We start from the raw sequence: 27,189 nt of genomic DNA on the forward strand, positions 1-27,189 counted from the left end.
TCTCAAAGGTAGCTGACGTTCACGAACGTCACAGTGTATATTTAAAGCAAACCTTGTTTTCATCCACTTAGAGACGCTACTAGTGCACAAGTCTTGTGCTACCAGCCCCATAACTGAACAGACATCATCTTTCAGACGTAGAACCACGCTTACCAACTTCCGTTTACGTCGCGCAACTCCTTCTTGGTGATGCTATTTCTTTCCGTCTGTGCAGTTTGGTGTCAGAGAGAGTAAACTACCGACATCATGATTTATAATCTTGCATGCTACTTACTGACCTTTATTACCCGCTACTTAAGCTGTCATTGCCTCAAAAAGGAGCGGAATATGCAGAAAGGAGTTGAATATGTTGATGTAGAAGAGTATCAGCATGGATACTTGTACCTCTCTCTGTAATCCCAAGCTCATTTCGCTTGGGTGTTCAGCCAGGTAAGATCCATTGTTGCTCGCAGAGGTGGCAGTTCCGTGTAAGGGAGCGTGTACCTAGAGGTCAGTGTGTCTAGAAACACGAGATGGTTTTTGTCGGTACTTCAGTGTAGTGACTGATTTTAGAATCACTTGAAGGAATGCGAACTAAAGACTGACACAAGCAGTTTCCGCTAGTTCCTACAGTTTCTGTACTTGTTACGCGTGAGGTTGTGTTTTGTGCAGCGTTTGTAAATATTTCGAGTTCTGCACTTTTAAGTGCTGTATAAAATACTAAAGCTATCTAGAATGTATTGTTAATTCTTCAAGTACATATTGCTACGGCAAGTATATATTTTATATTTTGCAAACTAATTGTATAATGTATGGACAGTAAAACTATACTTCATCGGTTGTGCACGATCTTGTGCCTTGAAAGAGAAGACGGTCTTTTACTATGGAACATTTCATATTTGCAAATTAACTGAATTTCATTAATGTTCAAACAATTTTACCTCTCTTGAAATTGGGACTTTGTGTTACTTTCCAATAGCTTCAATTTCAAAATGTGTTCAACTTGTAACTGATTTTTCATGCCACTTAGGCTTTATTTGATTTCACTTACTGATTACTGGTGTGTAATAGAGTAATAATGCAACAAATAGACGACTAACTACGGTACTCACAAGATTTCCTCGACTGCGACCCTTGTAAATTTCAACATAATATTTGTTCCTGCGTAGATGGCCATATTGTATCTTGAGTGGAGAAAATCTGTGTCACGAAATTTTAACTCTGGATAGCTGATGCCAGTACGAACCAAACTTACTAATGTTGTGTAGGTCGACAATGCACCATTTTTAAACAACGAAAACTTGGCGCCACGCTCTTCGATTGGTCGTGGGATTGCCATGTTGCCGTTCGTTGGTTGTATCATTTTATATATATATATATATATATATATATATATATATATATATATATATATATATATATATATATATATATATATATATATAATTCCTATTACAGGCAAAAGTCTGAAATCTTTTCCAAGATGCAACACTCTCCCCTACTAAATTTCCCAAGAAGAATACCTCCAAATCGCCTACAGATTTAATAATTATTCTTCCTACACATACGCACAGTAACTAAAATTTCGTTATTTAGTACCCTTGCTGGTGTTTCACTTGTTATAGGCCGTAGTGCTTAGGGTTAATGTGTAAGGAGTGTCCACATGAAAAGGTTCGAAACGTCGTAACGACAAACCGCTTGAAATTTGCATGGATCGCTTTGGGACAGCATAGTGAGACACCTACGCAATGGAGGCATGCGTCATCACCTCCCCCAAGAAGCCGGCAAGATGATGCTCGTCGTCTTTTACGACGTCCGAGGTTCGTTACTCATCCAGTTCCTCGAGCACGGAAAAACCATTAACAGTGGCGTGTTTTGAGAGGCAACCTGTAGCCTGCCCAAGTCCATCGAGAGAAAACGGCATGGGCTGCTCACGGAGAGAGTGGTTCAGCTCAGTGATAGCACACATCCACGCGTCTGCAAGGTCACACAGAGTGTAATGGTCAAGCTCAAGTGGAAGCAGGTTGAGCATCTGCCTACGGCCCGGACATGTCACCCTGCGACTTCCATGCATGTGGTCCACTAAAAACAACATCTCCACGGGAAGTCCTTCAATTCGGACTATGAACTGAAGGTCACAGTGGTGGACTGGCTCCTGTCACAGCCATAGCTATTCTGGGAAAAGGGAATCCTTCGACTCGTGAAAGAGTGCGGTAATTGTGCTCAATTTTCTGGTGATTACTTTCAAAGAAAGACTTCAGTTATACGTTCAGTGTTGTTTCGACCCTTTCTTTTTGATCGCCCTCATTCACTGACAGAAAAACAAATCACACCACCGAGAAGGAGTTGAGCGACATAAGCGAAAGCTGGTAGGCGTGTTTCTACATCTAAAAGATGATGTCCATTCAAATTTCACTCCAATCGCATAAGAGTGGCGCCACTAGGAGGATGCAAATCAAGTTTGCTCTAAGTACACGCTGTAAGGGTCATGAGCGTTAGTTACCTTTGAAATTGGACGTGGTAAATTGATGTTAGCCAAGAATGCCCTTAATGGGACAAAGACGCCGTTATCAACACCGCACTGAGTTTGAACAAGATTGTGTAATAAGGCTTAATGTTCCTTCTGTGGTACTGCAGAAAGGCTTGGCAGGAATGTAGCCACACTGTACCTGAAGACCGAGCCCTGGACGGCCACGTGGCACTACAGAGAGAGAAGACCATAGTGTGTGGCTTATGACTTTTGCCCATCGTACTGCATCTGCAGCAGCAATATGAGCAGCAGTTGGCACCACAGTGACACAACGAACTGTTACAAATCGGTTACTTCAAGGACAGCTCGGAGGTAGACGGTCTGTAGCGTCCATCCACTGACACCAAACCATCGCTATTTTCGGCTTTAGCGGTGTCAAGCGAAAGCCCATGGTGGAGGTCTGTTGTGTTTTCCCATGAAAGCTAGTTCTGCTTCGGTGGCAGTGATGGCCATGTGTTGGTTAGGAGGGCATTTGAAGGCCTGCAAGCAACACACACTGGACCTACACCCTGACCGCAAATTTGTACGTCAGTATGGTGATTCAGCCTGTGAGGCTGCCATTCATGAATAGTATTCAAAAAATGTTCAAGTGTGTGTGATTCCCAAGGAACCAAACTGCTTAGGTCATCGGTCCCTAAACTTACACACTACATAAACAAACATATGGTAAGAACAACACACACACACACATGCCCGAGGGAGGACTCGAACCTCCAGCGGGAGGGGCCATGCAGTCCGTGACACATGAATATTATTCCATGGGGTGTTTTCCAGCAGGATAACGCTCGCCCGCATACCGCTGTTGTAACCCAATATGCTCTACAGAGTGTCAATATGTTGCCTTGACCTGCTCGATCACCAGCTCTGCTCCCAATCAAGACGCTACCTCCAGCGTCATCCACAACAAGCATTAATCGTCCTGTATTGGCCGACCAAGTGCAACAGGCATGGAACTCCATCCCGCAAATTCACATCCGCCACCTGTACAACACAATTCATACTCGTTTGCATCCTTGCGTTCAACATTCTGGCGGTTACACCCGTTGTTCAAATGGTTCAAATGGCTCTGAGCACTATGGAACTTAACTGCTGTCCCCTAGAACTGAGAACTACTTAAACCTAACTAACCTAAGGACGTCACACACATCCATGCCCGAGGCAGGATTCGAACCTGCGACCGTAGCGGTCGCGTGGTTCCAGACTGTAGCGCCTAGAACCGCTCGGCCACTCCGACCGGCACACCCGTTGTTAATGCGCCAGCATTTCACATTTTCGATGGCTTATCTCGCGCTTATATTAACATCTGACCTTTCAATGTTAATCGTTTAAATATGTTAATTAGACAAATATATTCCGGAAATTTTGTTACTCTATATTAATTATTTCTTGTTGTTGCGATTTTTTTTGGCCAGTTTATATACAAATATCTGTTTGCGTGTGTGTGTAAAAATAGTAAAGTCGATAGCCAGTTGATGATGCCCCGCTGTGTAACGACAGCAATGAAATTGCGCGCTTGTGGCTTTATGGTTACACAAGCCATAGAGATGGTGCGAGTGGACGCGAAGGAGGTGCCCACGCCCTCCGTTATAAAGACCCCCCTCCCACAGGGCCTTCACCGGCGCTGCTATAAAAGTGCGGACGCTTTTTGCGTACGGCTCTCCCCGCCGTTGCTACTGCTACTGCTCGCAGGGGGAACATCGCGTGCTTCCTCTCATTGCTTCTTTTATTTTTATTTTTCGCTTCTCCAGCGGCCATAATTTGCATCTCTCAACGCCGGAGCCGACCGCGGGATGTACGCTGGGGTTAAAACAACGGCCTGGCGGAGGCAGGCGTCGTGGGAGCGGCAGCCCCGGCGTTAACTATTAACAGCAGCGCCCCCACCGCCCCCGGCGGCCGCTGCGCGCGCACGCTTCGCATTAAGACGGCCGTCCGGCCGCCCGCAGAGGCCCGTTTTAAGCGAGTTAGCGCGCCGGGTAGCGACGCCCGTAAATTGATTACTGAGCCATCCGTGGCGGGCGTTAAAGCGCGCACCCCACCCCCACACCTGCTCGATAAACTGTTCATAACTCCGGCAGTAGCGATCTGATTCGATTTTTTACTGCCTGACCTCGCCAGAAGACGACGACCACAAGACCAAATCCACGGTGCATGTCAGTAGTCGTAAACAACGTACTTAAGCGCCAACAGATACGAGCTCGATTACAAGTGTAGGTAACTGCGTGAACAGGATCATGTTAAACCATACGAGCGTTCCAGAATGACTTAAGGATAATTGCCTGAATAGGATCGCAGAAACGAAGGGGTGCTGAGCTTTACAGAATGACGTAAAGATTATAACAAGTGGAAATAAGTGCGTGAACGGCAGCACGTTAAATCGTACGAAAGAGTACTAAGTGTTCCTGAATGACGTAAAGATAAATATCATAACACTTGTTTGTTGATCATGTATTACAAGCGGTTTGACCTGACCGCCAACATCCCAGAAACAAAGGTACTCCCACTGCAAGCACCTTCAACTGCCTTTCCGGATTTCGATATCTTTATTTCCAGCACACCTTTGGAAGAAGAACATCACTTCCTCGATCTAGGAAGTACGGTTGTCTCCAAAACTTGTGGACGAAATCAACTTCCCCATGATGTTTCACTGCCACGTAACATATCTCTATAAAACTTGGACCATATGTAGAAAGAACTGCAACAGTATATTGCAGAATCTAACTGAAGGAAATACCATATTTTACAGAGTATAAGAAGAACATTTTTATTCGAAAAGTTGCCTCTAAAATTCAGGAGCGTCTTATATTCGAAATGAATATAAAAATATCCAATGTTTGATGTAAAATTCCCGCCAGTCTTAACAATGGCCATTATTCGATGCCACGGGAAACCTGTCTTTATCTGGCAACATTGGATTCAGCTGGTAGCAGCAGTGCACCGATGCGACGAACGTAGTTGCGGGCTTTCACAAGCTTACTAACGCTGTCTCCCTCCCGCCACGCCATCAAAAATCCACAACATTGCAGCCTTAAGATGCGTTACAGCAGTCTACGGTGCCAGTGAACTTGAATTTAAAGTGACTTTTATTATCAGCAACAGTACAATAATTTTGTTAGTTACTTCGGAAAATACCGAAGTAACACCAGACCAAATTGCTTCCCACATCATTACTACCTCAAGAGTACCTCCTGATAAGAAACATACAAGACGTATCAGACGCCAGCTTCGTGGCCTGAAAAAGAAGGCATCTCCCTCATCTGAGTATACCAATCCCTTCACACTTTCAGACATTGACTCTGAACTGAAGGACCTCAAACCTTTTAAGGCGCCTGGACTCGATGGTATCCATCCAGAATTCCTGATCCATATGGGAGCAAAAGCTAAGAAATGGCTAGCAGAATTCTTCACTGACATCCTGCTGACTAGTCAACTTCCATTGGAGTTTAAAAAGGCGAAAATAATATCTGTTCTGAAACCTGGCAAACCTAGCAACAAGGTAGAAAACTATCATCCCATTGCCCTACTTAGCTGCTGCTACAAGCTTTTTGAAAGGCTAATATATAACAGAATAAGTAGTGCTATCCTAGAGAACGTTCCAGTTGATCAGGCAGGCTTCAGACCAGGGCGTAGCTGCTGCGACCAAGTATTGTCTCTCACATCCTTCATAGAGTCAGGATACCAAATGAAGCACAAAATATCCGTGGCATTTGTTGATCTAACTGCCGCCTTCGACACTGTGTGGAGAGAAGGCCTTATCTACAAATTTCTCCGCATCATACCCTGCAGAACAATGGCTCGACTGATTAACAGCACGCTAAGTGATCGGAAGTTCCAGGTAATCACTGGAAGCAACATAAGTAACGAGAGGAAGCTGAACAACGGATTGCCTCAAGGATTAGTTCTTCACCCTTACTGTTCAACCTATATCTATCTGATCTACCTGACACTTCGTCCAGAAAATACTGCTATGCCAGTGACCTGGCTCTAGCCGTAAAACACCAGGAAATGAAGACAACAGAAGAGCTCCTAGCCAATGATCTGTCTGCATTAGATAATTACTTCAAAATCTGGAGACTCCAACCCAGTGTGAGTAAAACAGAAGTGTGTTGCTTCCATCTATATAACCGGTTGGCAAACGTAAAACTGCAAGCAAGTTTCAGAGGCAGAATTCTTCGTCATAATTGGAACCCAAAATATCTTGGTGTCATCCTGGATCGCCCGGGGTTCCCGGGTTCGATTCCCGGCGGGGTCAGGAATGTTCTCTGCCTCGTGATGACTGGGTGTTGTGTGATGTCCTTAGGTTAGTTAGGTTTAAGTAGTTCTAAGTTCTAGGGGACTGATGACCATAGATGTTAGGTCCCGTAGTGCTCAGAGCCATTTTGTCATCCTGGATCGTACACTATGCTTCAAACAACACCTTCTTAACGTGGCTCAAAAGTTGAGTACTCGAAACAACATCCTCCATAAGCTTTTGCGGAACTATCCGGGGATCTTCAGCAACCACCCTGCGATCTTCAGCTCTGGGCTTGGTGTACTCAGGTGCTGAGTATTGTGCACCTGTTTGGAGGAACAGTCATCATAATATCTGGCACAATCAGATCTACTCCAGTTTATTAGCTTCCACTGTCAATCGGTATAATGCCTCCTGATCTATGCAGATGTTCTGCCCTTATGAGAGAATTCCACAAGATCTCCAGGAATTCCATCTAACCTACCCGTGCATAGCGAGCTGCCACTTTTAAATCGCAAGAGACTGAAATCACGCCATCCAACTCTGTGCGATGCTGCTGACATGGTTGCTAAGGATTTCAAACCTCTTGAAGAATGGAAAGGTCGGTGGGAAGCAGTGACAGATGTGCACCTGCGTAACATCTTCTCAGGTGCTAAACTTCCAAGTGGATTCGACCTGCCGGCCGGAGTGGCCGAGCGGTTCTAGGCGCTACAGACTGGAGCCGCGCGACCGCTACGGTCGCAGGTTCCAATCCTGCCTCGGGCATGGATGTGTGTGTTGTCCTTAGGTTAGTTAGGTTTAAGTAGTTCTAAGTTCTAGGGGACTGATGATCTCAGCAGTTAAGTCCCATAGTGCTCAGAGCCATTTGAACCATTTTTTGATTCGACCTACCACACAAGACCTGGACTACTCTCAACAGAATCCGTACCGGCCATGGCCGATGCAGGGATGCTCTCTTTAAGTGGAGGAAGCTGCCTGGTCCAGCCTGTGACTCCGGGGCTACATACCAGACTGTTCACCACATTGTCAGTGAACGCAGGATTCGAGCCTATCACGGCGCCAAAGAGGACTTCCTGCAACCAACTCCAGATGCAGTGCGCTGGATTGAAGGACTGGATATTCAGTTGTAAAGACAAACTTAAGTTTCTTGTGTGTCAATATGTACATATGTATATGTAATTTAATTTCATGATATGTCTGTATTAGCCATACGCTAAATAATAATAATAATTTTTGTTAGTAGCTTGTTTCGTAATAGAAAAAAATAAAAGGTATTCATACGATGGAGGTTATAAATTGAGAGTAGTAACATATGCAGAAGAACATGGAAACAGAGCAGCTGGGCGGCATTTCGTCCCTCCACCAACAGAAAAACCATTCCTCATTGGCGGGCTAGTAAAGAAGAACTGCATATAGAAATAGAGGGCTGAATGTAAAATGGCTAAAACTAGAAGCTGACGTATTGAAGTGGATTCATGGATACCGTCGAAATTACATTGGAATTAATAAAATAATGTTTCAGATACTCGTTCGTAAGCTAGCGTTGCAGTGAAACTTAACGTACTCTAAGGGTGGAGTTAGCTGGTGCTTCAGGTTTACGAAGTGACATGGACTTAGCAAGCGAAGCAAAATCAAAATATTTCAGAAAATGCCGCAAGAGTTTGAAGATAAAACGTTGTCTTCCCATCGCTTTCTTATTCAACATCGAGAGGAAACCAGTGTGGAACTAAGCCAAATAGGGAATATGGACGAAACTCCTCTGACATTTGATGTGCTGAGTAACAGAACTGTGGCCTTGAAAGGTGCTAAAACTGCAACTACAAAAACAAGTGGACACGAAGAAACTTAATCCAATGACCATTTTCAGGCACAAAACAATGCCAACACCTTCTGAAATACCGCCAGGTGTTGTCGTCCACATACATGACAAGGGTTGGATGGACGAGGTTGCTATGAAATTACATATTAACAAAGTGTGGGAGAAAAGGAAATGTGTTTTATTGAAGAAGTTTTCCCTTGTTGTACTAGATCAGTTTAGTAGTCATTTGAAAAATTCTGTGAAAGAGAAACTGAGACAGGGAAATACAGAGCTTGCTGCTATTCCGGAAGGACTTACTTCATAGCTGTAACTCCTTTATGCCTCGATAAATGAACCATTTAAAGTGTGTATGAGCGAGGAATGGAGCAACTGGATGATGGATGAAATCCAACATGAATTCACGCCGAAGGGACCTACAATTAAACAAGTGTGTCTGAACAGTCGTGGTCTAGAATGAGAGAAGATATTATTGTTAAATATTTCAAGAAGTGCGACATAACTAACTTTCTCGATGGCTGTGAAGACCATCTTATATATAAACATCAAAAAAGTTTTGCATCACCCCGGTTCCCAGAACTCCTGAAGATATAAGTTGACTGTGGATATAGTACCACAGACACTGTCCCTTTGACTGTTTAGGGATGTCACTAAACCCGCCCAAAGATGTAAACAACCATAAATACTGTAGACCAAAAGCAAACTGGTGCTTTTCATTTATTATAATGTTGTTCTACAAAGAACCAATGGAATATTCAGTTAACATGTTATTTTTTAAACAAAAACTGCTTGAAAATTAATGGGCGTCTCGTAGTCTGTTGCGTCTTAATGGCCCGTAAAATGCGGTACGCAGTGAAACGAACGGAAAAAAAGACTCTCGTTCAAAGACAATAATTACACTGAAGTTACCGTGAATCGTGGCGGTCCCCAGGACGTTACAGAAGGCGGGACGTGGTTGTGTGGCCAACACGGAGGGCTATGCATGCTCCATAATGTGTTCCTATGCTGGCACGGAGTCCTTACGGTACGGCGTTCCATTTCTCGGTCAGTGCGGCTGATAACATCTGGATAGTCGCTACTGCATGTGGACGTGCTGCAACACGTGTCCCCAACGCATTCCACAAGGGGTCGATCGATTTAAGTAGAGGAAATGGGTAGGTCAGTTCATTTGCCGAATATCCTCTCTTTCCGAGAGCTCCTCCACCGGAACTGTTCGATGCGGTCACGTATTGTCATCCATAAAAATGAAATCAGGGCTGAATGCATCCCTGAAAAGATGTATAGTGTCGCAGTTAACGTTGACCGGTGTGCGCACAGTATTCAAAGATTTGGAAGTCAGTGCGCTCATGCAACATTACGGCCCACAAATTTCCAGTTTTCCGTACAAATACACAAACTATACACTGTTTTCACACCAATCTTGACCAGATATTGAAACTATCAGTTAAGTTCCTTTTGAGCCAAATTCATATGTCATTTATGTGCAGCAAGCAGGGCCAATTTAAGGCCGAGAGGCACAAGCCGTCGCTGTGGTGCCACACTGAGAGGGTCGACCAGGTACAAGACTTGTGTACAGTACGTGTCGCAATTAGTAAGGAAAACTGACAGAGGCGAAAATGTGCGAGGGAAAAGAGGAAGGAGATTGGGGGTGCAAAATGATAAGTCGCTTGTGCGGCAAAACATTCTCAACGGGCCCTGGCAGCACAATCACTCAGGCGTTTCACCAACATTAGTTTCACCAAGTTGTTTCCTTCTGGCGGTCCAAATAAAACAGTGTTTTGTCCAGCTGCAATATCGCCACTGAATGTGTCATAATGTCTTCATATAGGGCCTCAACATCGTCAGCTGATCCACTATTACCGTCGACATTTCCTGCACATCACGAGCCAACCTTCCGGAACAGAACTGTTCAATTTCTTTCCAGTTATTCTTCCAATCCGATACCGCTGAGTTCCAATATTTTGTTCAGCAAAAATATTTTTCAAGAATTATTCTCCTGTATCCGTCCTATGCGGTGCATCTGACTTTTCCTCCACAGAAAATACCACCTTCTTTCTCTTTGATGTCATGTTACAGCTGCTAGAAACGGGAGCAATAGCGTACTGTACAACCCGACTTTAACTTGTTAGCTGTCACCATGCCATGATCCGTGAATGGCAGTTGGCTGAATTTAAATTTGCCGGCTGTGGTGGCCGAGCGGTTCTAGGAGCTACAGTCTGGAACCAAGCGTCCGCTACGGTCTCAGGTTCGAATCCTGCCTCGGGCATCGAGATGTGTGATGTCCTTAGGTTAGTTAGGTTTCAGTAGTTCTAAGTTCTAGAGGACTGACGACCTCAGAAGTTGAGTCCCATAGTGCTCAAAGCCATTTGAACCACTTGAATTTAAATTTAATGATTGTTGTCGTCGTCTAATCTCTGAGCATATATCTTCAGCATACTCAGGTTCTTGTCATCTGCATCATCCTTTTGTGGAATATTCCTGCATCCCCTATACTGTCACGAATTTCTGATAGGTGGCAGCACTATACGTAGCCTTCAAAATGGCGTCTGTAACGGAGGTACGTTCCAAGCAGAGAGCTGTCATTGAGATTCTCTGAGCGGAACATCAGAGACTCGCAGATATTCATAGGCGTTTGCAAAATGTCTACGGACACCTGGCAGTGAACAAAAGCACAGTGAGTCATTTGGGCGAGGCACCTGTCATCATCACAACAAGGGCGTGCTAACCCATCCGGTTCCCGCGGCCACACACAGCTGTGAGTCCTGCAGTGTTGGAACGTGCGGACACTCTCATTCTAGGTGGTCAACGGATCGCAAACGCCTCTCTGCTCAACCAGACGTCTGTGTTGGTAGTGCTAACACACTCGTCCAGCTGGGATACTCAAAGGTGTGTGCCCCGGCATTGCTTGCTCGTTACAAGGCTGACCGTGACAAGTTTTTGTCGTAAATCGCCACAGGCTATGAAACACGGTTTCATAATTTCGTACCGGAAACAAAACGGCAATCCACTAAGTAGCTCCACAACGTCTCTCCTGCGAAGAAAAAGTTCAAAGACGCGCTCTCAGCCCGTAAAATCGTGGCGGCAGCCTTCTGGGACTCTGAAGAGGTTATTCCGTTTGCTGTCCTCCCTGATGGTGCAACGATATTGTGCTACTCTCAGGAATGAAGAAACCACTTTAGCCTGTTCGTCGCCACAAAAATGCAAACGAACTTCTACTTCACCATCTGGCAAGGCCTCACACACGCCTGCCCACGGAAGAGGAGCTTTCAAAACTTCATTGGACTCTTCTACCTCATCCATCCTACAGCCCAGATCTCACAACGTACGATTTCCGTCTGTCTGGCTCCGAGGATGCACTCCGTGGTAAGCAGTAAGTGGATTGTGGGAAGGTTACTGTTGCAGCAAGGCTTTGGCTCCGATGACGACAAAAAGAATGGTACTGAGCGGGCATACAGGTCCTCCCAATAAGATGACGCAAGGCCGTCACATTGAGCAGAGATTATGTTGAAAAATAGGATTTTTAGCCAAAAGAGTGGGGAATAATATTGTATATTGGAATCCCGAATAAAACCAACCTACTTTCAGAAAAAAAATGTGTTGCATTGCTTATTGAACGCCCCTCCCAATGAAGGGCAAACATTTTATCACTTACTAAATGTTCGTTGTTCATGCAGTGAAACTTCAGTGTCAGATACAGGCGTAGAAAAAAAAAAGGAATCACCGAAAACGTAACATATTACCATGCATAATGCAGTGTAGGAAGCCCCTTGGATTCCGTAACAGCTTCTAGTCTCAGAATGGATAAATACAGATACCGGATGGTTTGAAAAGGGATCTTATACAATTCTTCCTGCAAAATAGTGTCAAGTTCAGGCAACGATGATGGAGACAGGTAGAGAATCACATATGTTTCGCTCCAAAATAGACCAAAGATGGCCAGTAATACTGAGATCTGGCGACTGTGGTAGCCAGGAAAGATGCGAAATTCATCCACGTCCTCACAGGACCAGTACTGGACGATGTGAGGTGCGTGGACAGTGTCCATGTCGCCTTGGAACACAGCACCACCGTTGGGAACAAACGTTCTGCCAAGGGATTGGCCTGTCAGCCAAAATCTTCACACAATCGTTGGCGCTAAGGTGACTTTGTAGATTAACCATAAGGCTCACGGAATATCACGATATGGCTGAACCCCTGACATGTTTCACTTTCGGGACGTAAACTCACCCCAAAGCAGGAAACAGTCCCAAGCGACTGGAAAGAAGCGCAAGTGACTCCAATGTATAAGAAGGGTAAAAGAACCAATATCACTAACTTCTGTTTTCTGCAGAACTCTTGAACATATTCTCAGTTTGAATATAATAATCTTTCTTGAGACTGAGAAGCTTATGTCCACGAATCAGCATGATTTTATAAAGCTTCGGTCTACGGAACTCATCTTGCCCTTTTCTCACATTATACACTGAGAACTGTGGATGAAGGGCAACGAAAAGATTCCATATTTCTAGATTTCCAGAAACCATTTGATACGGTGCCCATTGCAGGATGTTAACGAAGGTACGAGCATGTGGACTAGTTCACAGGTATGTTAGTGGCTCGACGACTTTACATAATAGAACCCATTTTGTTGTCCTCGACGGCGAGTGTTCATCAGAGACAAGCGTGTCGTCAGCAGGAGTGCCCCAGGGAAGTCTACAGGACTGCTGTTGTCCTCTATACACAAAAATGATTTGTCGGACAGGGTGGACAGCAATCTCCAGTTGTTTGCTGATGACGCCATGGTTACTGTAAGGTGTCGAAGTTGAATGACTGTAGGAAGATACAAATCGACTTAGACAAAATTTCCATTTCGTGTGATGAATGGCAGCTAGCCCTAAATGTGGGAAAATATAAGTCAATGCGGATGAGAAGGAAGATCAAACCTGTAATTTTCCTCATTTTTTTCGTTATTGTTCGTTGCATTTGTTCTGGGGACCACAGCGGACGTCACAAGACTTCCATTGAAGTTCGTTGTTGATCCCTTTGCTCAGCCATTTTTTAATTTTTATTTTTTATTTTTTTTTATTACAGAGACCAGACAGCTAGTATCTGGGCGTAACATTGCGAAGCAGTATGAAACGGAACGAGAATGTGAGAACTGTTGTAGCGAAGGTGAATGGTCAACTTCAGTTTAGATATGAGATGGAACGAGCATGTGATAACTGGGGTAGGAAAGGTGAATGGTCGACTTTGGTTTATTGGGAGGATTTTAGGGAAGAGTGGTTCACCTGTAAATGAGACCGCATACAGGATGCTCGTACAACCTTATCTTGAATACTGCTTGAACGTTTGGGATGCATACCAGGTCAGTTTGAAGGAAGAGATTGAAGCAGTTGAGAGGCGAGCTGCTAGATTTGTTACTGGTAGGTTCGAACAACACATACGTGTTACAGAGATGCTTCGGGAAGTCAAATGGGAATCCCTGGCGCCAAGGCGACGTTCTTTTCGAGAAGCACTGTTGACAAAATTTAGAGAACTGGCATTTGTAGCTGACTGCTAGACGATTCTACTGACGCCAACATACATTGCATGTAAGGACCACGAAGATGAGATGGCGAGAAATTAGGGCTCCTACAGAGGCATATTTGCAAGTGGAACAGGGAAGGAAATGACACGTAGTGGTACAGGGTACCCTCTGCCACGCACCGTTTGGTGGCTTGCAGAGTATCTATGCAGATATAGATTTATAGTAGTATGAAAAACGGCTCATCCAACCAAATGACTGTTTTCCATTCTTTAGAGTTCCTCTTTTATGGCTTCAGCTCTGTGTTTTCATGTTATGGCCATTTGCATCATTGAAGAGTGGTTTTGGAATTCCAGTTCATCCTGTCATCCATTGCTTATGGAGCTCTCTTTGTGTTATTTTGGTGGTGATATGGTTTGCAAGTGCGACACTCAGTTCTGCAGGGGCTTTTTCAGTTGCCGTCCTCTTAGTTTTTGGCCATAATCCTTTCCAATGACTGCTTGTCATGATCATTCAACACAGACCTTCATCTGCTTTGTGACTTACCAGATGCTTTCCCTGCATTTTCAATATGCTGCCTTTGAAACACCTAATACTTGGCCTCCCTTGATTATGGAAGTACCTATCACACAAGCAACAACAATTTGTCCATGTTTGAATTTCCTTAGGTCCAACATAATTCACTCACAAGTACACAGAACACCGACTGCTACTGATACTTGCAATATATTGAAATCATTGCACAGGTGCCATTTGTGCTCAGATACAACAATGGAAGCTGCTGGCTCTGTACTTGTGTTCAAACATGCATCTCTCGCAGTGCTTCCATACTTTATCTCGCCACTGTATCTGAAACTGTTTTATACATGAGTGTTTGGTTATTATTACCAACTAACACAAGAAATACACATCAACAAACATTATGTAAATCAACACACACTTCACTGCACTACTAGATGGGAAAATGATTCTTGGTCATCCTGTAAGACAGATAAGATGTTTTACTGGCAAAGACCACTTCCCACATCACAAGTACCACTCATTCTCAAGTTTCCAGACAAATTTTAGGCTACCCAGAGGATCAGATAATGTTTCTGGAAATGCAAAATATTATATCCTGTCAAGAGAATTACATTGAATCCTTTATATTACTATGGTGCTGATATCACTCATTTTTGATTATTTGGTTTTAAATTATGCAAACAGAGTCTTTAGGATGTTAAGACCATTTTGTTGAAACCATGTATCTAGCTTGTTTAGTTCATTTATGACAGCATCTGGAATTTCTCTCACATTTTCTTTTTCAATAAGTACTGCAATGTAATTAGCAAACACGAGAAGCAAATCCTGTTTTAAAAAGAAATGGTTAAATGGCTCTGAGCACTATGGGGCTTAACATCTTAGGTCATCAGTCCCCTAGAACTTAGAACTACTTAAACCTAACTAACCTAAGGACATCACATACATCCATGCCCGAGGCAGGATTCGAACATGCGACCGTAGCAACCCTGCGGTTCCAGACTGCAGTGCCTAGAACTGCACGGCCACCAAGGCCGGCCTTTTTTTTTTTTTTTTAAAAAAAAAAAAAAAAGAAAGAGAGAGAGAGAGAGAGAGAGAGAGAAAGAAACAAGATTGGCCCTAAGGTTGAACCTTTAGGGACTCCTTAGGAAATTGCATCCCACTGATAGCCATAATTAATTTATGTTATTAGATATCATGATTACCATTTGCTGTTTGTCAGATAAGACCTGACCCACTGCAGAAAATACTTTGTCTGATTCTGTATTTATCTTGTTTAAGAAGCAGCATGGTATTATTCACTGATTTGAATGCTTTTGTAAGGTCATAGAGGATACCTGCCACTTTATTGCTTTTATCCAGTGATGGACTGATTTTTTCTCAGTGAAGTCATTAACTGTGTTCATGGTGCTTTTCCCTTTTTTGAATCCATATTAGTTTTTGAGAATGAAATAATGTTTTGTGATTAAGTTTGCCTTTTTGTGTAGTGGTTTTACCTCTGCATACTCAGGCACATCATGGAAATCAGCTTGTTTAAATGACAGATGGTGTGCCATTTTACCACAAACAAATTTAATTACTTTTACGAATTTTAGTACAAAATAATATTTTTTAGAACTTCAGTAGGAACTTTACTACATGCCACAATTGGGTCACATTTCTTGTCCATGCCAAGGCAAAGAAATTTATACTGTTTTGATAAGTAATCACATCTACTTTTACATTTATGAGTAATTTATTGATGCATTTAGATTTTTAAACAGGATTCACAATAGTTTTGTTGCTTTGTTTAATTTTTGAAATTTCCAGGTTTTAACTAATGCACCTAACTCCAATTTAATAACAAACCATACTGCCTTAGTCTTATTCTTATGCTCTAACATGCGCTCATCATTTGATATTCTTTTGGTGGTTTAAAATGGTGTGGTTCACAGGGAAACATAAACAGAGCAATATACACACAAAAGATACTGTCGAGTTCATGAGGTATTAGAAGTTATTTGGCAGATTATTTGTGGGTATCTCAATTAATAAGATCATGGGATGTGAACGGCAAGCATTGTAGTTTGATTCTGGCCAGCCAAATGATTTTAATAGGCAGAGTGAAATTTATATTTTGAAAACACCATATGTTTCTAAACTATCAAGTGGCAATGGTGAAACAATGAGAGGTTTATTTATCTGTGTCACTGGTGAAAATTTAGCTTTGAAAATTGTATTTATTTCTTTATTCATCCTGTAAATTGTGATTAAATACATAGTTTGTACAGTATCTAATTCTTCGTGTTATGGGAACAGTCCTTCAAGGATGACTGCAGAGAGAGCACTTAGCAGCTGAATTTGTCAGTGAAGCAGACTCCATTATTTGTCTCTGACTTCAACTCTTGCTTATGAAAAGCATAGCAGTTAACACTCATTCTCAACACAACAAAATTCTCTCTATACCCCTTCATAAGAAAGATATATTTTGAAAATCTCTTTCCCCATCTGAAGCCTAACTCTAGAATGCTCTGCTCCAAAGCTGCATGGGAATTAAACACTCTTCTAGCTCTAGAAAACAGTTATTGATCTTGAAACTTTCTGGCAGATTAAAACTGTGTGCCAGACTGAGACTCGAACTCGGGACCTATTCCTTTCGTGGGCAAGTGCTCTACCATCTGAGCTACCGAGGCATGACTCATGCCCCATCCTCACAGCTGTACTTCTGCCAGTACCTCGTCTCCTACCTTCCAAACTTTACAGAAGCTCTCCTGCAAACCTTGCAGAACTAGCACTCCTGAAAGAAAGGAGTGTTAGTTCTGCAAGGTTTGCCGGAGAGCTTCTGTAAAGTTTGGAATGTAGGAGATGGGATACTGGCAGAAGTAAAGCTGTGAGGATGGGGTGTGGGTGGTGCCTGGGTAGCTCAAATGGTACAGCACTTGCCCGCGAAAGGCAAAGGTCCCAGGTTCGAGCCTCGGTCCGGCACACAGTCTTAATCTGCCAGAAAGTTTCATATCAGCACACACTCAGCTGCAGAGTGAAAATCTCATTCAATTATTGGTCTCGTTCCTACCATTAATGTAAGCAGTGTTGTCTATTGCTGTATCTTGCTTTAGTCTGATTACCCTCACTCCACTCCAATATACTCTTGAAGCCCTCTACTGGAACTATGTGTCCTCTGCTTTTCAACAATCACAATTACTCATACTGTGATGTTAACTGAAAAACAAAGGCCTAAATAAACTGAGAAGTGTGAGAAACTGTAAGTTGCAGAAGCTAGACTCTTGATCAGAAGAAAGAGATGAACTGAAGACTATAGTTGGTTAGACTTAATAGTTTGGTAAATAGATATAATCTGATCTCTGTAAATGAAAGTTTCTGAATATTGATGCAGATGTGTGTTTACTTGCAGACCTGAATAGCAATGACAGCTACAGCACGGTGGTGAATATGGGCATGGACGGTGAGGGATCGAGCCCGCAGTCAGGCAGCAGCCGTCCTGCAGGGCACTTCCTGCATGGGGGCGGCACTGGCCCTGGCACACCGCCCTACCTGTCGGCCAGCCACTCCCCCACAGCACTGGGACCTGCCTTCCCGTATGCCGGTGACGGTCTCGCTGTCTACACCACCCTCGGTTAGTATTGAACTGCTCCCATTGTTGCACTCATGCAAATACAACATTTAGGGCAGTCAAGCAGATTTCCACGAGAGTGGAAGGCTGTCTGGACCAAAATAACCATCCCATCCAAGATTCACACATGTTAAAAAAGCTCTATTTGGGCACAGATGCCAAGGGATCGAACCCAGCCTCGGGCAGCAGCCACGGTGCAGGGCAGTCCCCATTCAGCGTCATTGTACAAGTCACATACCTCTACATCCAGGTGCACTTCTTCTTCATGCACCCTTAGCCTTCTCCCTCTCAACCAACTCACACCCCCAACCTTTAAAAATCCTTCTCCATTCTTCTTCTTGCATTTACTTTCCTTTTCTTTCTTCTCCAAAAACGCATCTGGACTTTCACATTTCTTGCCTACTTCTTATGATTTTCAAACACAGAGTCTTCAATTAATAATGCAATTGATCTCCTTTTATGGGCTGGGAAGGCTCAAGGGGCGCCAGCTGGTTGTCATGTCATACTATGCCATTTGGCATCATGTTGTCACGCTGAGGAGGGGCATGTGGTCAGCATACTTTCCTCCCAGACACTTTGTTGACTTACTGTATCTTGGAGTCACTACTTCTTACTCAGTTAGCTCCTCAATTGGCATCACAAGGCTGATAGCCACGTGCATAGACCTTTCAGCTATGGACACAAGATTAGATTCCCATAGTAATAATTTGTCCATTTCAGCTATAGCAGCTGAAATATGGAATAACACCCCACATGATTACAGACAATCACAAATGGATTTAACAAGCAAATTTGATTTTATTTCAAATAATGATTGGTCTGCGGCAAATGTCAATTTGGATCCTCTGTAGCTGTGTGGTCATGTAGAGGTACTACCAAGAATTTTTCCTTGGTGGGAGGACTGATATGAGGTGTAATCAGCCCACAATGCTAATTGAGGAGCTATTTGATTGACAAGTAGTGGCTCCAAGAACTGGAAAGTCAGCGGAATGGCTGGGAGAGTGGTGTGCTGAACATATGCTCCTCCATATATACGTCTACATCTGCATCTACATCCATACTCTGCAAAGCACTGTGAAGTGCATGGCAGAGGGTATGTCCCTCTGCACCAGTTATTAGGGTTTCTTTCCATTCTATTCGTATATGGAGCCCAGGTAGAATGATTGTTGAAGGCCTCTGTGCATGCTATAATTATTGTAATCTTGTCCTCACAATATATGTCTAATACATAGGGGGCTGTAGTATATTCCTAGAGTAATCATTTAAAGCTGATTTTTGAAACTTTGTTAGCAGGCCATCTTCAAGAGCTGCTGGTTTGGTTTTTTCAGCATCACTGTAACATTCTCCCATGAGTCAAACAAACCTGTGACCATTTGTGCTGCCCTTCTCTGTGTACGTTCAGCATGCCTCATTAGTCAAGCATCTGCATGACGCCTCACGGCAGAGAATGCCACAGCACCTGGTCAACATCCCTTGGCTTCAATACCTGAATGAGGAGCTTGTTAAATGTCTGTTTTCAAGTGACATGCACCTAATGTTACAATAACATACAAATAACTCAGTATTGTGTTCTGAACCAAAATTATGACCAAAACTTACAAAGCAAACTTTCATACAATAGGAGACTGCCAAACCAAAAAATATATAAACACAGTGTCACCTACATGTACAAATATGCATACAGCAATCTCACAGACACTTAAAGGTAGATGCAAACTATCTCCAAAAAGCCTTCTTATGAAGTTTTAAGAACCAGCTTTAAATGGTAATGTTTTGAATTACGTTCACACTTTTACTTATAAAATACTTTATTAAAATATACATATGTTCACTTTACAAAAGACACACGAAGACTATCTATTGCGCCTCATCACTCACGCATATATACACAAACATAGCTGTCACCACAATCGATACTTCTCGAACATACTCGATATAACTTATTCTAGAACAATGTTCTGGAACTTTCTCATATCCGATATAAATGTATTACATAATTCCAACACACCTCCTTACATTTATATCACGATGTTTAACATATTCCTAATTTTAATGAATTTTTCTTTACATAACAACTTTGTGAATATATCTGCAACATTTTCATTTGAATCTACTTTAACAATATCAATGAGTCCCTGTAAATAATACTCATTCACAAAATGGTAATGCACTTCTATGTATTTTGAATTCTTTGTAAAATTACCAAACTTCGCTATATTTAATGCTCCTGAATTATCTTCATATATGACAATAGGTTTTTCAAATTTAACATTAAAAATGTCTAAAATATCATGTACAAGTTTCACCTCGCTTACAGCTTCAGACAATGCTACATATTCTGCGAAAGTTGAAGCCTTTGTAACACTCGCTTGTTTTCTTGACTTCCAAAATACAACATTACCAAATAATCTAATTACATAACCAGAAGTTGACTTTCTATCCACACTATCACCTGCCCAATCTGAATCCACAAAACAATCTAATATCTCAGCACTTTCATTCCTACAATAGTTTAATTTCAAATCTTTAGTTAAATATAAATATTTCAAAATTCTCAAAGCATATTTAAAATGAGTACTACTGTAACAACTTTGGAATCTGCTCAAGTAATTCACACTATAGCTAATATCTGGTCTAGTACCCGAACTTACGTACAAGAGTGCACCTATCAAGTTTCTATATCTAACGTCATTACAATCTTCATACGCTGGTTCTAACTTTAAATTTACTTCCATTGGAGTTTTGTACAAGATCAAATCTTCAATTTTATATTTCGCAGCTAACGAATCAATATATTTTTCTTGACTCAAACTCATAACTCTTGTTTCACAATCATAATTAATATCGATGCCAAGATATCTTTTTACCTCACCTAAATCTTTCATATTAAATCGTTTTGACAATAAGTTCTTAATCTTAACAATTTTTTCTTTTCTCACACAGCAAATGAGCAAATCGTCGATAAAAATAATCAAATAAATCAAGACATCTCCATCTCGCAATACATAAAGACAATAATCATATTTACTCCTTTTAAAACCTAAACTTCTTAAAAACTTGTCAAGACAATTGTACCAAGCTCGTGAGCTTTCTCGCAAACCATACAATGCTTTATACAATTTACAGACTCTATCCGTACCATCATCATATCCTCTTGGCTGCTTTACATAAACTTCAGATAAAACTTTACAATTTAGAAACGCAGTCTCTACGTCCATTTGTTCTATAACCAAACCTTCTTGACAACAGTATGACAACAAAATCTTTAATGTTTGCATATTGGTTACTGGAGAATAAATATCCTCAACTACTTCTTTTTGTTGAAACCCCCTGACAACTAATCTTGCTTTGCAAACACTTTCTGATTTCTTTGTGAAAACCCACTTTACATCAATGACTTCTTTATCAACTGGTTTATCTACTAATTCCCATGTTTTGTTTTTGTTCAAACAATCAATTTCCTTATTCATCGCTTTTCCCCAATAATTTGATTCGGCGCTGTTAATCGCCTCCTCAAAGCTTTCCGGACTATTTGCACTGCAAAAGTTTACATAAATAAAATTGCTGTAAACATAATCATTTAATATTTTTGGTTTTCTTTCTCTAGATGATCTCCTCAACTCAAGTACTTTCTCTGGTTCATGATTATCAGAAAGCTTTTCATTTTTCTCAATTTCCTTCTGTTTTTCTGTTAGTTCAGTTTCATTTTCTATACTTTCGTGTTCAGAATCACTAGAATATTCACTTACTGAATCATAATCTTTAAACCCAATACATTTAACACCACTTTCAACAATGTCCACATGTCGAGCAACAACTATCTTATTATTTATTAGCACTCTGTAGCCTACTTCACAATAACCCATTAAAACCCCCAAATCGGCTTTCCTACCCCATTTCGACTTCCTCAGTTGCTCAGGTACTCTTACAAAAACTCTACTCCCATACAACTTCAAATGATTAACATTAGGTCTTTTCCCCAGTAATATCTCATAAGGAGTTTTCTTTTCAATGGTGTTAGCTAAAGTTCTCTTTTTGAGGTACGCTGCTGCACAAACCACTTCAGGCCGAAATTTCGTGTCTACTCGCGCTTTGGCTAGCAGACACCGAGACATGTCCATGATGGATCTGTTATACATTTCAGCAGTACCATTAAGCTCATGCACATAAGGTGGACAAGCATTCAATACAATTCCTTTTTGTCTCACAAATTCATAGACATTTTCATTTAAATACTCCTTCCCATTGTCACATCTTATCTTTTTAACAGTTTTCCCAGTGAGATTCTCAACTTCATTAATATACTCTACAAAACAATTGTATACTTGATCTTTAGATTTTATGGTGTAAACACGAGCTGCCTTACTGTAATCATCAATGAAAGAAAGAAAATATCTTTCCCCATGCATTCCAGTAGTTGAGTGAGGCCTATTTAGATCTGTGTGAACAATTTCTAAGATTTCTTTTGCTTTGGTTCTATTATTTTTAAAAGGAACATTATGCATTTTGTTTTCAATACAGATTTTACATTTCATAAATTCTGATTCTAGTTCTGAAGGAACCCCATCTAACAATTGATGTTTACATAAAGTATTTAGATAATTGAAATTAACATGTCCCAAAATGCGGTGCCATTTTTCCTTTGTTGTCATATTATTGTCTTTACTCATAACATTAACATTAACTTCTCCTTTATTAATAGTACTACTCATTTTATACAACCAACTCTCTTTCCATGCAATCGCAATCAATCCATTAGCTTTATCAAAAATTTTAGCATTATTCCCTACCGATACAATTTTGTGATTATCTGTAATTTTGGCATAACTGATCAAGTTTTTGTCTATGTCTTTTACAAAGAAAACATCTCGCATATTAATTGGAACCATTTGATCATAGACAGGAAAATTACTAATTACATTACCAACTTTAGTAGCTTGCAAAATTTTTCCATCAGCAATTTTTACATTTATAGGTTGTTTTAAAGTTATACTCTTAGAAAAATATTCCTCATTATTAATAACATGATCAGTACAGCCACTGTCTAATAACCAATTGATTTGAATTTGATTGTTGTTACTTGACTCTACTGTTCTATCTTGACCTATCATAGAATTAACCTCTGTTATAAAACTACTCATGCCATGATCACTCTGATGGTAACCTTGCTTGCTGTGATGCCGACTGCTGCTACAACCATGCTGCTCTCCTCGACCACGTTGCCTGCTGCCATAACCTCCACGCTGCATGTTGCCGTAATTTCCATGCTGTACATTGCTATAGCCTCCACGCTGCATATTTCCATTACCTCTGTCGCTACTTTGAAAATGTACTCCACGATGCCATGTGCCTCTGTTACTTGTTCTTCCCTGGTTACAATCACGTTTGAAGTGACCTGCTTTGCTGCATCGATAACATAACGGCCACAATATAATATTTAACTTCTACTTTTCTTTTCAATAACCACGCTCTGTTACCATGTTTTGAATCACGTTCACACTTTTACTTATAAAATACTTTATTAAAATATACATATGTTCACTTTACAAAAGACACACGAAGACTATCTATTGCGCCTCATCACTCACGCATATATACACAAACATAGCTGTCACCACAATCGATACTTCTCGAACATACTCGATATAACTTATTCTAGAACGATGTTCTGGAACTTTCTCATATCCGATATAAATGTATTACATAATTCCAACAGGTAACTCCAGAGATCTACTACAACCCCCAATACATTGCTCCCATGGGGATTGTGAGGACAAAATTAGATTAATTACAGTGTGCACAGAGGCATTCAGACTGTCATTCTTCCTGCATTTCATATGTGAATGGAACAGAAAGAAGCCCTAAATGGTAAGATGTGAAGTGTCTTGTGCCAGATGCTTCACAGAGGTTTGAGGAGTAAAGATTTAGACATAGAATTAAGAGGGATTATATTCCTCACATCATAAATAAAAATTGGCCAAGGTAGTGATGATGTCATGATGTAGCTCATAAGTGATCAGTTCACTCAGAACTACACAATGTTAAATTTGTGAACATTGCAGTAAGACACCTCTTTTCGGTTCTTGATTACATTTCACACAGTGTTTTAAATCAAACCCTAACCACTATTTTTTACAAGGCTGTTGTAAGATGCAGAATGATCACATTGTAACTCCTATTACAACAATCCTTCATAAAATAATTGATCCAAAGATTGTACGGCCAATAATGACCAAGAAGGAGCTCCTTGAGTGTGAGGTCACAAGTTCAATCTCTAGTAAGGCTCACTTGAAAGTGTTGTGTTAACAGTTATGATAGGAAAAATATTAGTGTCTGATGACTCACCATGTGCATCAGGAGAGCAACAAAAAATGAGTGTCCAGGACGTGCAGAGATCAACCTTCTATGGGGTGTATGTATTACATGTCACATATGGACAGTGTCGAATATCAAGAAATGTTCAGAACTTGCATCATGAACACTGAATGATAAATGGTGCCCCACAGTGATCATGAAGGTTCACACCATCAAGACTGAAGGTGAACTTCTTGTGAGTTACAAACCATGCACGACATTCAGCTAGGTATCCACTCTTAAAGAAAGCATGTAGAATTGTATTGCCATAATGGGGTGATGATAACTGATGGAATGCGATGGCATGCAACTGAACATGAAACAATCTGTTATGCAACTTATTGTGAAACTGGCTGTCCTCTGAAGCTTAGCTGCAGATAGTGGCATAATATGTTTTATAGGCACAGAACAAAACAAACATCCAAAGGCTGAATTTCTCCAGTGGTTCCATGTGGTACGAATTGCAATGTCACACAGTTTTCAAAAGTGATAATTTGCTGTAATGGAGTATGATTTTTATACACAGATCAGGGATCAAGCAAAAGCCAGTTATTTTGAAATTGGCCAAAAGCAGTGCTCATACCATAGGTGCAGTTCTCTTATGCCCTTCTTCCCACTCTTGTCTGCTGTGATGTAAATATTCCATATTGCCCTTGGAATATCACACACACAAAAAAGAATTGTATGGGCAGAGCACCTCCAAGTTCTCACAGCTCAATAAAAACTTTCCAGCTGATTACTATTCACATTAATAGTCAACATAAGTTTATATGAATGCATTAAGGCATTGATATTAGTTGATCTTGATACAACTCTCTAGGTACCTCTAATTTCCAGGGTTCTTTTCAAATACATCATCATCATCATCATCATCATCATCATTTAAGACTGATTATGCCTTTCAGCGTTCAGTCTGGAGCATAGCCCCCCTTACATAATTCCTCCATGATCCCCTATTCAGTGCTAACATTGGTGCCTCTTTTGATGTTAAACTTATTACTTCAAAATCATTCTTAACCGAATCCAGGTACCTTCTCCTTGGTCTGCCCCGACTCCTCCTACCCTCTACTGCTGAACCCATGAGTCTCTTGGGTAACCTTGCTTCTCCCATGCGTGTAACATGACCCCACCATCTAAGCCTGTTCGCCCTGACTGCTACATCTATGGAGTTCATTCCCAGTTTTTCTTTGATTTCCTCATTGTGGACATCCTCCTGCCATTGTTCCCATCTACTAGTACCTGCAATTCAAATACATTTCCTCCTCAAATCCTGACTGGTTGGAACTGAACACAAATTCCTTACTGAACAGTGACATAAGTTTGTTTATCTCATCTACTAATTTTTGGGTTGATTCTGCAGTTTGCTGTGCATCATCAAGTTGACACTTTGTCTGAAATTTTGTTGTGTTACATCTTCCAGTTCTGTAGCACTGTTATATGAATGCATTAAGGCATTGATATTAGTTGATCTTGATACAACTCTCTAGGTACCTCTAATTTCCAGGGTTCTTTTCAAATACATTTCCTCCTCAAATCCTGACTGGTTGGAACTGAACACAAATTCCTTACTGAACAGTGACATAAGTTTGTTTATCTCATCTACTAATTTTTGGGTTGATTCTGCAGTTTGCTGTGCATAATCAAGTTGACACTTTGTCTGATATTTTGTTGTGTTACATCTTCCAGTTCTGTAGCAGTGTTCGAAGTTATACAACCGTCCATTGCTTCCTTTGAAATCACTGTAATATATATCACATGCAATTTGATGTGCATAACGTAATAGGTCACTGTCATGAATATCCTGTAAATTGTATCAAACATCCTTGAAACGTGCAAACACTAGTTTTTGTAATAGTGTGCCTTGTCCTCTTGAATATCTGTAGTTTTTCTCGTGCACCACATAGTCATATAGCTGTATACTTATTCAAAATCTAATAGTAATAGATTTTATAGTATGCTGTGGATGATCTTCCATGTGTGTGATTATGTTTAGCTCCTGCTCCTTGTACAATGATTTATTACATTTCATTGGAAACAAGATTTGTAACTATGTGTCTAAAAAGGATGATGAACTATGTGGTTCATCACCTGTTCAGTATCACTTTCACCCATTAGGCATGTAATGTTATCATTGTACCCCTCATGTACATCATCTACGAGTGGAACATATATAACACCACACATTCCACTGACTCATCTTGCAGAAACTCTAATATTTTGCCTGTCACTTCTTTCTCCATGTACAAAATTCTTTGGATTCCTTTCTGATGACCTTTGGCAACTATTCTTGTAGATGTAATGCAATGTTTGCTTTGTTTATAATTGTCATTGCTCTGCTTTGTGTCTACACCACTAGCACTTTACCCCTGTTGTTAGGTACTCATTGACTAATGAGTTCAACTATGCTCCGTAGCCTCATGCTGTGCTCAAAATTGGATACCTCCAGCTCCACCCCCTTAGCAATTAGCAGCTAATATTGTGGTTGCATGATAGACAATATGTAGAGAGTAGAATGCCGTAAACATCATTTGCCTTTTATGACCTTGCACTCAAGGGTTTTTTTGTAAGAGGAAAACAATGACTTCTGCCAGAATGATGAAAACTTGATGTATTAAAATCTGAAATGAAGGATTAAATTCTTTGAGCAAAA

At 41.2% G+C, this 27,189-nt stretch overlaps 1 protein-coding gene across 1 annotated transcript in view; it reads left to right on the plus strand.

Moving 5' to 3' along the window:
* Positions 1-27,189, plus strand: part of LOC124799121 (LIM/homeobox protein Lhx3) — a 202,566-nt gene that overhangs the window by 172,074 nt on the left and 3,303 nt on the right. Inside the window, exon 6 of the mRNA XM_047262658.1 lies at positions 17,967-18,188. Within this exon, the coding sequence (XP_047118614.1) occupies positions 17,967-18,188 (222 nt within the window). The remainder of the gene's footprint in view (positions 1-17,966; positions 18,189-27,189) is intronic.

The sequence above is a fragment of the Schistocerca piceifrons genome, chromosome 5, assembly GCF_021461385.2.
Source record: "Schistocerca piceifrons isolate TAMUIC-IGC-003096 chromosome 5, iqSchPice1.1, whole genome shotgun sequence".
Lineage (NCBI taxonomy): Eukaryota > Metazoa > Arthropoda > Insecta > Orthoptera > Acrididae > Schistocerca > Schistocerca piceifrons.